The 12223-nt window shown below is 34.7% G+C and overlaps 1 protein-coding gene across 4 annotated transcripts in view; it reads left to right on the top strand.

Annotated features, from left to right (window-relative positions):
- The window catches only part of DYNC2H1 (dynein cytoplasmic 2 heavy chain 1), a 190083-nt gene that overhangs the window by 117816 nt on the left and 60044 nt on the right, over positions 1 to 12223 (top strand). For all 4 annotated transcript variants that reach the window (XM_076328219.1, XM_076328218.1, XM_076328216.1 and 1 more), the window contains 2 exons: positions 1096 to 1307; positions 3156 to 3260. In XM_076328219.1, coding sequence (XP_076184334.1) covers positions 1096 to 1307; positions 3156 to 3260 — 317 coding nt within the window. The remainder of the gene's footprint in view (positions 1 to 1095; positions 1308 to 3155; positions 3261 to 12223) is intronic.

Below are 12223 nucleotides of genomic sequence, written 5' to 3'. Positions count from 1 at the left end.
TAATATTAGTTAATATGACAAAGGTATCTTTTTTTAAAGTCTGCATTTTATATATTTTCGAAGTAAAGTTACGAACTGATATTTAGAGATAATTTATGATCGTTGACTTAAATGAGATTTATGGATGATTAGTACTTCTGGAACTGGACCTTATTTATACAGACTTGAAACATACAGTGATGTGAAGAGGTTGAGTCATTAACTATCAGTGATAATCATTAATCTAATCATTAACTATTGCTGTGAAGATAACTTTTCTAACTAAGGAATGATTGAAGTATTTGGAAACAACAGTTACCACCAATAAAACCCCCCTTAAAGTAATTGCTGATTCCTTTTTTCAAGTGACTTTAAGAAGTACCTTTCTGATCAAGCTCTTACCTGCACATGAAAGCTATAGGGTGTAAGTAGATCGTTGTCCCATGTAGGTGTTTTGGACAGCTGTGATAGAAGGGAGGGAAAATAAGTTATTTTGAGCTTGTGGGATATACTTAAGCCAGAGTAATCTAATTGCAACATCAGTCTGGCCAGGAAACTAATAGTAACATGCTTAGTTTTATGTGCTATGTTACGTGATTTATAATGATTTACAAAGTACCTATCCTGGACCTCTTTGTGTTTGAAAGATGACATTTCCAGTAATGTTATCTACTTTGAGCATGATCTGGTTTTGGTTCAATCAATCAGTTTATTTTATGAGATCAGATGGTACTGTGATACAAAATAGTGTACAAAATTTTGAACAAGGGAAATTCTTTTGATTTATCACAAAGGAGCACATAATTAATATTTTAATAGCATAATTTCTGACATGCATATAACCAATCAGTTTATCTACAATAAAAAACACTTCAAGACTTAAGTAATATTTCTAATAACTCATTTTGAAACACAGTAAGTGTTTGTTTTATCAATGACAAATATTTACAAACTCATTGAAGTTTCTGCAACTTTTATTATTCGGTAATATAGAAGAAAAACAACATATGATGTGTTTGTATTTTTTTATTTCACTGAAGAACTGCAATGACAAGAAGAAATGCTTATAATGCAATGCTATCCATTGATACAAAACTAATATTAATTAATTTATAGGTTCCAAAGATTTTCAGTGGGAATTTGTGCATGGCTTGTTTGAAAATGCAATTTATGGAGGCCGTGTAGATAATTACTTCGATATGAGGGTTCTTCGGTCCTACTTGGAGCAGCTTTTCAATCCACAAGTCATTGGCGATTTAAATGCTAGAGGCAAGAAGATGACTAGTTTCCCGTATTCAATCTCTTTACCGAATTCCTGCAGTATTTTGGTAGGTATACATCTTCTATCATCTAATATAGAAACAAAGTTATTTTCAAGAATTATTTTTGGAAATAATTCCACAAAGAAAACCAGAGTTACAATCCAAAGGATACCTCCATTTATTTAAGACTTCTTTTGTGTGGAGCACTAATTCTTAAGTTGTCAGAACTATTCCGCTAGTCTGTTCGGTCAGTCTCCTTTTTTATATCTCATTGGACTATGGTGCAGAGCAGCATAGCTATGAAGAACTGAGTAAAAGAAATTGGGTCAATTTAGGACAAAGAAAGATATCATTGACTTTTTATATAACTTAGTATATTAACATAATAGCACTTTTGTACAGACTGTTAAACATTCCTATAACTTCTGGATGAAATAGGAAAATCTAAATATATCTCCTTATTTACAAAATATATCAACATTCTGACATAATCTGCTAACATGCCATGGAGGGTATATGACATTTTATTTGGAGATAAATATGGATTCTGATTCTCTTTTAGTATTCCTTTAGTGTAAACAAGAGGGAATTCAGCAGAGTCTAAAGAACTGATCTCTCCCTATCCTTTCACGTACTATTGTTGTTGTTACTATTGTTAAGATTCATTTGCATTTTAATGTAGGACTCCATACTAGACCTCTAATATAAGTTGATGTAAATGGAATTATGCCAGTTAAAATAAATTGCTGTTGTTTGGCATTCTCTGCCTGGATTCTGACTGTTTAGGTTTGGGATTTGGTTTTTTTTTTACTTTAAATATGATGGTTATTTTCTATAGATGTGCTGAGTTAATACCACAAAGAGGGAAGGAATAAACAAACCAGGCTGATCTCTATTCTTGTAGATAATATGGTGAAATAGATGAACCTTTCTTCTCGCCTGCGCTGAATTTAGTATCTCTGAATTTCTTATATGATTATTTATGTGAGAGTTTATACTTTTATGTCTTAAATATTTTTCTGCAAGTAGTTTTGATTAGTAGAACACTATTAATAAAGCTAAGTTTGATTACTTAAGTTAATTGGAACAATATCTTTTACTAAATAGTGTTCCTTCAGTGTTTGGTGTAGAGGTCTGCTACTGTTGTTATCTCTGAAGTGAGATTCCGTGTCAAAGTAAATCGTGTACACCTAGGACATGCTCCTGCAAGCAGAGGACAAAATACACATGATATAACGTAATAAGGTGCAGCCAGACTTTCAAATAGTAAATATTTTTGGCTTTAAAGCCACAATAAAAGAGACATCCAGCACCATTAGTCTACCTTAGTCTGCAAGGCCTCTTTCTGTTTTGTACAAGAGCAGCATCACTAGTGACTGTTAGACTGTAACCACTATTGATGCTATTCTGCATCTCCAATGATCATGCAAACCTATTTTTACCTAAACAATTTCACTTTCTTTGAATGATAATATCTTCATAGATTAAAATAGAAGTGAGTGCTCTTCATTTTATAAATACATATTATACTCTATTATTCAAATTCCAAATGCTGAAATCTTTTTTCTTTTTTATAGTCATTAATCTAACTTTTAAGTTTTCAACAGAAGTATTGTAACTACTTTACAGAGACAGTCTTAGCATATTTTTCTTTTCAATTGATAGTATCACTGTAATCAGAGTTGCTTTTTGCTCTTTTAGAGTGGAAACACTATATAAAAGATGATAGTTTTTTATAAATAAAATTAAGACATTTATAAATAAGATTACCAAGATACGTCATATGTTACATACTTATTTTAATCTTTGTGTTATGCAGTGCACTTATTGAAACTCTTTTCAGCATACACTGTTAATTTCATGAGCTGAACAAAAAGTTCCCTCAGTTATGTTTATTCTTTTCTTCTAATGCAGGATTATTGTAGTATTATTGAAAGCCTTCCAGAAGATGACAAACCTGACTTTTTTGGCCTGCCTGCTAATATTGCTCGTTCATCACAACGTATGATCAGTTCCCAGGTAAAGTTACATATTTCATTGACCTCTGAATCTTTTCTGCATCCAGTATAAGCTAGAGAACCCAATCACCGGTTCATAAATATGATTTTCCGTAAGAAAGTCAGAGTAAATGGAGGGATTTTTGGAATATGTTGACTTTTATCTGTAGAATATTTTAATATAACAATTATCTTTAGTTACAAAGATATTCGCTTAGGACTTAAATAAACAAAGAATTATTGAGAAAGTTTACAATAATATAATTCAGTTTATGTTGAAGAGTATCCATTATGTAAGTAGTTTCACTAGTTCTATTTATACTGTTAATCTAACTCCTGTCAATGGGATAGTTCTTAGAGCTGCTGTTCACTGCAAGTTAAGGTTTTAGTTTTGGTCACCAAATTCTAATACAATAGTTTGACAGATAGAATATGGGTAACATTTTATGCTTTTTCTGAAAAAGAAATTCTGAAGAATTCTCCCAGTAGTCAGAATTCTATCTTTACTATTAGAAATGTGAAATTTTGAAAAAAAAAGTTATTCTTACTGGAGAACAGCATACAACTACTTAGGCATGTCATAATGAAATTCTCAACATAATGAAAAGTAAGTTTCAGGGTTTTTGTAGTTCTTAGTTTAAAAAATCACTAATTTTAAATGTTTCCATTATTGCATTATTGTCAGATATGGCAGATGGCTATATCATAGTGAAGAGTTCTCAGCTATGATTTAATTGCAGTCTAGTCCAGATTTGAATATATGTTTAACATGTGAGAATGCAGTTATCTTAGTGCTGGAATAATAGGCAATGATCAAAGATTTTTCACCTATTTGTTTTAGAGTTGTATGTAGAAGCCTCAGCTTGGGTGAGTGACCTGGGTCACCCATTATGCTGGGTACTATTAATGGCACAGCTGGGGCAGCTGTTCTTCTCACCCTTTGTGGAGCCAGAAAATACTGAGTGTCTCTCTTGATCTCCTCATAACTTCTATTTTGTCAGTCTAAGAAGGGAAAAGATGGGGTGATTTGAACTCTGGATGTCTTCATCATCAATACGTTGTTTGGTTTGATGGACAAAGCTTTTCATTGCTAATATTTTATCACTTCCCTTAGGTGTCAATTCAGTTGCCTAAAAATTAGTATCATCTGGAGATGCCCTATTGTATTTAAGACATCTACTAGGAGCTGCCAAATATGACACAGGATCCAAGTGAATACATTTTCTTGTTGGGCCAGCAACTGGAAGTCAGGGGCAAAATGGCACTAGAAGCCAGTGTTAAGCAACTGATTCCCACTGCTTGTGTACCCTGACCCAGTAGGGCATGGATCTGGAGGTCCTGTATCATATCTGCCTATCCATAACATTTTCTTGGATAACATACAAAGTCTCAAATGGCATTATGTGTAACAACTGAATTGAGCCACTAAGGCCTAGAGTCTAGGTAGGAGTTCAACTAAGAAGGGGCTGTACCTCAGCCTGAGTTGAAATTTGGTAATGCTTATAGGCAGGTGAAGGTCCACCTTTTGTTTATTCAGGTTTGCTGGGCATTCTAATACCTTTTAGGTCAAATATGGAGCAAGTTTAGGACTTTGAGGCAAAGCTTAAATTCTTTATTCTTTTTTTTTTTTTCATTGCTTTGTACTTAAGTCTGGATGAGAGCACATGATTACTGTATAAGCACAGTTAAACAGTACAAATATTTAACTAGTGATTGGCATAGTTTATTTGACTGGTAAGTTAATTGTGTCAGATAACACGAAAGTTGATTGAACTGAGAGTCTTATGTCAGAGTTGTGAAGCGAATTGGTCTGTATATCAAGGTTTGCTTTAATTTTCTGCACAGTCCTAGCATACTATCTTATATAATGACAAGTTATAGGGAAAAAACACAGGTTAAATCATAGAATCATAGAATACCAGGATGGAAGGGACCTCAAGGATCATCTGGTCCAACCTTTCTTGGCAAAATCAGTTGGAAGTTCCCTATAATTGGAATTGCCTATAATTTCAAGACTTAGAATTACATTTTTTAAAGAAGTATCTAATTGTTTGCTCACACTCACCTAAAAAGGCTCCATGCAGAAATTTCTTATTGGTATAAGACCTTTGATCTGTTTAAAAAAAAAAAAATGTCTTTGAGTATTGCATTTGTTGAATGTCAAATATAGTACTGGTAAATTTGTTTAAATATATCTGTTCACTTAAATCCATAGCTGTATTGTCAAGTTATTTGTTTTATTATTAGCATATGAAACTATAACACTATATAAAGACAAATCAATAGGATAAGGGTGCATAATACGCTGAGCTCAAGAACTCCTCTATTACAAAGCCAAAAAATGCACCGGCTCAGTGTAGCTCTGTTTGTTTTTGTCTTAAAATCTTTTACATAAACAGCAACTTTAAACGCTTTTGTTTCTGTCAGAAACACTGTAGACTGCTGATTATTTTATTTATTTCAGCTATGCTTATATAACTTGTTAAAAGCTGCGGTTGTTAAAAATGCTAGTATTTGAAAGTAAGTCCTTAGTTAACCTCCACGAAATCAGAATAGATTCAGAGTTCCTGTGTGAAGGGAAATAGGTCGTGAATGCATTTACATGCAGACTCGCACTCTACTGAACTGGTCTGTCATAGCATTGATTATAATCTATAAACTATGGATTATAATCTTGAAAATATGAGACTGCTGTAGCTACAATTCTGTGAGATGCTTCTTTGTCATATGAGAGATTTCCTCATCCTTCCAATAATAGTTTGTGGTACTTCTTTAAGTCTTATGCAATTTAAGTAACAGAAATAGGAGATTTTTCTTAAATTGTGCTTCTAACTAACTATGAATCCTACTCCCATTCCATTTCTGACAGATTGGCAGCTGTCTTAGATCCATAGGTGGTTCACAATCTGAAATTGAATGATTGCCTTCTAACAGAAGTGTTTCTCATAAATCCATTACCAAGCTAAAGCAGAGAAAAGCTGAATGAATAAGGTAGCAAGAAATAAGTTGCTACCAGCTCAGTTGCCATGTCTCTAGCACCAGAAAGGTGAAATTTAATACCGTGTCCACTACTTCACTGATTCTGTGCAAAGTATATGGTATATTCTCTTATAATTTGTGTCTACTATCCCATATAGTTTCTCATCTACTAGCCGTTATCATTTCTCAGTCTGTATTTTTACTAACATCTTCTTCCTTATGCCGAGATGCACAGAATTGTATCATCCACACCACTGAACTCAGGATTAGGGGAAGTAGGTTTTTTTGAAACATACATACTTCAAAGTTACTTGTTTAAACCAACTGACAGCAATTTTGACTTTAGTCATATGTTTAGGCTCAGAGATTTAAAATAATCATTCAGATATACATTGATTTTAAGTAAATTGTAATTAGCAATCTTTTATCAGTTCAAAATCTTTTTAAATAAGTATTAAAACAGGTAACATTATGGTCTATTCTATTAACCATGAAGTTAAACTAATGTAATTCTATTACAAGAAATCTGATATCATTTTATGACACTGTTTCACTACACAAGATGGAATACTTAGATAATAGAAATGTAGATTTTATATAGACTTTCTAAGAATATTATTTATTTTTCATGTATAGGAATGATAGTTTGTATTGCTGCAGCAACACACTTTGCTGTAGCAGAAATTTGCTGCAGCACAGTGCAGCATTTTGCAGTGATGCAGAGATCTCTTCTGTAACCTACTGCATTGCTAATGTTTGGGTAAACCTAAAACAGCACTAAAAAGAAATGGACTTTTTTCAGTAACCTTGCAAATATTATGTTTACAGCTTTTCTTTTTTCCAGAAGAGAACTTAATTTCTAATTTAAGAGCTGAATATTGCTAGCTGTATAATTTTAATATTGGTAATTACTAATTGAATTGTTAGAAATTGTGTCTTACGATGTTCTGTAGTGTAATTCAGAGAGTCTTAATACTGCATGCGTACTGGTAAGAGCCATTTTGTTTTTAAGAAAATCTTTGACTTAAATAGACATGATCTTTTCAGCAACATGACTTAGATTTTTTTCTGGATTTTGTCCTTAGTTGCTTTATGTAGGTAGAGCTAGGTAAATTTTGAGAGGCTGGATTTCTAGAGTTCACTGTGGCTCTTCAGTTCTGCCTTACCTACTGTTACAACAAGCCCTTGACACAACATCCCTTAGGTTGAATATGGTCATGAATAATCTCACATCTCTTGCTATGTTCTCTCTGCAGAACAGTGCAGTTAAAATAGAAGAGAACTCAGCTGACAGTGCAGCTGCAGGAGTCAGCATAGCTTGTCCTGTCTGTTTTACACCAGGTAGAGATTTTCTGTACAGCTGCAACTCAAGTTCCCTCACGCTCAGCAAGAGTCCTCACCACTCGGTTGCAGTCATACTCCTTTCTTCTGATCTGATAAACACTGTGTTTTTGCCTACATATTGGCCTGTATTCAGGTGGTTTAATCTCCCAGTCTAACCTATAACCAATGATTACAGCAGTCAGAATATGTGGAGGTTTGCTTTAGGTTTCCTGTGGATGAGAAAGGTCTGTAATTTAGATCTCTCTCCAGTCACCTTTTTGCAAAGTGGGCTTTTGGCTCTGGTGTACTTGTCTCTTATTCTTGGGACCATATTTCTGTTCTTTTATGAATTCCTATGAACCAATTTTATCCTTTATTATATTTTTTAATATATAAAGATATATATAAGACCCATACACAAAGTGTCTTAATTAAACTAACACTTATCATGTGTGATAAATAGAATTTTTACAGACTGAAACGGACAGGCCTGCATATGTATTTTTACACCTTGGAAAAGCAGTAAGAGCTATCTTGTTCTGTGCAGGATTTAGCATACGTGCAACTAATATGACTTATTCCTAGTAACCACCCTAAGAAGATGAAATGAAAATGCAGAGCTGTTGTTTTGTCTCCCTCCTTTCTTTGCACAGCAGACTTAGTCATTGCAGGCACTTCTTAGAGAGCGTAGCATTTAAAGGCTTCTGCTAGTGTTGTGTGACCCCATCAAATCCTGTCAAATGGGTAAGCCTGCAAGTGACTACAGCCTGTAACTAGTAGCTATGTATGATCAGTCGACTGATTAATCTAAACTTTCTCCAATAATATTGTAAAGCATTTTGCAAAAAAAGCCATTCAGTAACTGGCAAATTATCCAAAACTCTTCAAATATGACTGCCAATGATAATCAATATGGCTAACATTTAGTTTGCTTAATGCTAATTTCCATATAGAATACTGTGTATAATAATTTTAATAATATCTTGCATCAGGAATTCAGCATTCTTTTACACGTACAGATTCATAATGCTTCACAGAGACTATTGTATGAGACAGGTATGTATCAGTAAGGTTGAAAAACAGGTTGTTTTCGATATTTTCATGGACAAAATGAGTACACTTTCTCACACATATCATGCAAGGATAAAGGATGGTTACAGTATCTCTGTATACTAATACAGCATCTTGATTCTTCTGTGTCCACCATCCCAGGAATGGCAAGTGGAAGGCAAGCCTGTGGACTTGCAGTTCACTTTTTAGGACCTCTTGGGGGTGATTGTGCATACATGATTGAAACTTACTTTTTAAAGTTCGTGGAGGACTGTTTCACGTGAGTGGGACCCCACACTGGAGCAGGGGAAGAGAGTGAGGAGGAAGGAGTGGCAGAGACACATGTAATGAACTGACCACAACCCCCATTCTCCATCCCCCTGCACTGCTCGGGGGGAGGAGGTAGAGAAGTTGAGAATGAAGTTGAGCCCGGGAAGAAGAGAGAGATGGGGGAAGGTGTTTTAAGATTTGTTTTTATTTCTCATTATCCTACTCTGATTTGTAGTAGTAGTAGTAAATTAAATTAATTTCCCCAAGTTGAGTCTGTTTTGCCCATGACAGTAATTGCTGAGTGATCTCTCCCTGTCCTTATTTCGACCCACGAGCCTTTTGTTATATTTTCTCCCCTGCCGTCCTGCTGAGGAGGGGAGTGATAGAGCAGCTTGGTGGGCACCTGGTGGCCAGCCAAGGTCAACCCACCACATCTTCAAAGTGCTTAAGGGCATCACAAATGTAAAATAATCCTCTGAGCTTCAGATTGTTGAAGAGTCTGCAGACTGTAGCTTCTTACCAATTTTTCAATGAAATACTATAAAATTATTTAATTGTAGATTTTGTATACCAATTAAAAATGTTGAGCTGTGAATATTTATAACTTCAAATAAATGGGTTCCAATTCACTTCAGCTGAAGTTGCTGAGAGTATTTCTCCTCCTATATTTTGACCTTCATCATTTTATTTGCTTTTGAACCAGGCCAGTGATACTCTGCAGTTCTGATGGTTCAGATTTTGCAAGAAAATTACTTGCTTTAAGAACCTGTTTCAGACAAATTTTAGTCTCAAATATAATCCAAATCTGACTAGTATTTTCTGTGGCAGGGTAGAGGATACAAGATAATTTAATTTTCCCAAATACATTTCTCTCAAACCCAGCTGCATGCTTGTCTTTGCCTGTTTTGTCTCTGAGTGAGTGACGGGAATCACTCTCACTTCTCCCAGTTAGCAACTCCATTATTTTTATTATCTGAAAGTAATTGCAGAAGGATGGTTCCCTGAGATACTCCTTTTTCTTTTAATCCTAGATATTTATCTCAGCTCTTTTGATAATAATTGATTCTGCTTTTCTGTCCCATCTAACCAATCTCAAACGTCTTCGCGGAATCCATCTGGTATTCATGAAGGCACCATAGAGTTGAACAATTCCTGTAACTTTAATGTGCTTCTTTGTATTGTTAACAAGAGAACTGACTTGCTGTTTGACATATTTAAAGGAATGCCTTTCCCATTATGTTATACTCTAGGTGCTTTCTTCCGACCTTCTGCCCCTCCATTTCTCTTTGGACTTCGGTCATAACTGCCTGACAAACCTAGTTTAAAGCTCTGCTTGCTAGTAGCAAGCCTGTTGGCAGATACTCTTGTTACACTTTGTTATACGAATTGTCTGCCCCTAGCTGTCAATCCCTCTCAAACAAGGTGTCATAGCCATAAAAGCCAAAGTCATGTCTGCATAATCCCAGCTCTGCAACCAAATATTGTGACCTGGTTGCATGGTCACATGCATCCATTCCTGTCCCATTCCCTTCACTAGCAGAATGGGGGAGAACACCAGCTGGGCCCCCATGTCCATGGTCACCTGCCACTTCCTCTGAACGGCAGTGGTTCTGATCCATGAGTCAGGCTCAGGTAGCCCACATGCCTCCCCAATAGAACTTTTTCCTCCTCACCTGTTTCTACTCATTCTGCAATTGCACTTCTGCAGGTGGAGAAAGAGCCTTTTCCTTCTTGCTCGAAGTCACAAACTTCCCCTTTTATTTACCAGTATGGACATATTCTTTTGGGTAGTCATTACAGGATGGCAGATAAACTAACATAAGAGAAAAAATATTTTCTATACTACGGATGATTTTCATCTAACAAAGCTTTATTTTTCTCAGAGTTAGGTGCCTAATCTGATGGTTATCTAGGCTTCCTGTATGTTACAGTCCATCTCCAAAGAATAACACATTTCTACCTGCCATAGAGTGAATTATGTAGACCTGTGAAGTCCTGTTTCTTTCACTGATATTATCTTCAGTTAGTGTTTTAGTATTTCTTAAAATACCTCCTGTATTAATACCAAATATTTTATTTAGATGTTATTCTTTAATACATTTCCCACAAGTCAATGTTATTTTAAATGTAGATTTTGTGGAATAAAAGTGTATCTTTGAAATACACAGAGAGGTTCTGTCAGATTTGTAGTTCAAGTCTGAGAGGATATTTTGTTAAAATCCTACTAGAAAAGACTTGTGATCTATTTATTGATTCAAGCCACTTCAAATTCCCCTGATCGATAGTGGAATAATTTCATGTGAGTTTGTTTTTCTTTTAAATTTCTAGTTACTGTGATAGAAAAATATGATAAGCCCAATCCAAAGCCAACTGAAGCTAAAAAAAAGAAGCCCCAGTGTAATTCATCTCATCTAACTTGAATCATATGAATATTAGCCACCTCATCTTAACTAGTTATCCATTTTTTTGTCACTAAAGAAAGACAAGCAGCTACAGGGAGTAATTTGTGCCATTTTTAGATAGGCATCTACAATAAAGGGGTGAATCACCTTTTGGAAGTACCTTTTTCTTTCAATTGAACTTTGGATCCAGCACTGTAATAATGTCAACAGCATTTCTAAAAATTGTGTAATGAACATTTTAATGATGATTTAAGAGATGAAAGAAAACTGCCATAACTACCAGGTTGTTGGTTATGCAGAAATGGGAGGGTCTGTCTTCTACTGAAAGCTGGACTATTTGAAAAATTAGATATTCGTTGGGACAGGAATTGAAACATAGTTGTTTCTCCCATTTCTGCACTGAGTGTTGTAACAATCCAGATATAGTTATCACACTTTCATTTCATATCTAAGTATTCAATATAAAATTGAAGAGTTCAGGAGAAAGAAGTGAAAATTCAAAATTCTTAAAGCATGCAGGTTATAGTGCTTATCTCAAAGATGTTGATAATTTTCTTAGAAATGCTAAGAAATGAAAAGGAGATTTTATTAATTAGTAAACAGATTTTTTTGTTTGTTTTGTTTTCCAGGGCAGTGAAAGACCAACACATTTCAAATTTCATTTGTTTGTTATCAGTTTTATTTTATTCAACTGCTAAAGCAAGTGAATGGTTCCCACAATTAATTATGCATCCTTAGGCAAGGCCATCATTCACATTCATAGAAGGGAGTGTGCTTGTGAGACTGACCTGTTACTTGCCCACTGACAGGAACTTTTCAAGAATGCAGTTTGAGATTAAGACTTTTTTTTTTTTTTTTAAATGAAGTTAAAAATGTAAATGCTATCTTAAGTTAAAATTAATGCATGAGAAACAGAAGGAAAGCCATGCACACCAATATAAGGTGGCATGAAAGGATTGGA

The sequence above is a fragment of the Aptenodytes patagonicus genome, chromosome 1, assembly GCF_965638725.1.
Source record: "Aptenodytes patagonicus chromosome 1, bAptPat1.pri.cur, whole genome shotgun sequence".
Taxonomy (NCBI): domain Eukaryota; kingdom Metazoa; phylum Chordata; class Aves; order Sphenisciformes; family Spheniscidae; genus Aptenodytes; species Aptenodytes patagonicus.
This window is presented reverse-complemented; position numbering and strand designations above follow the sequence as displayed.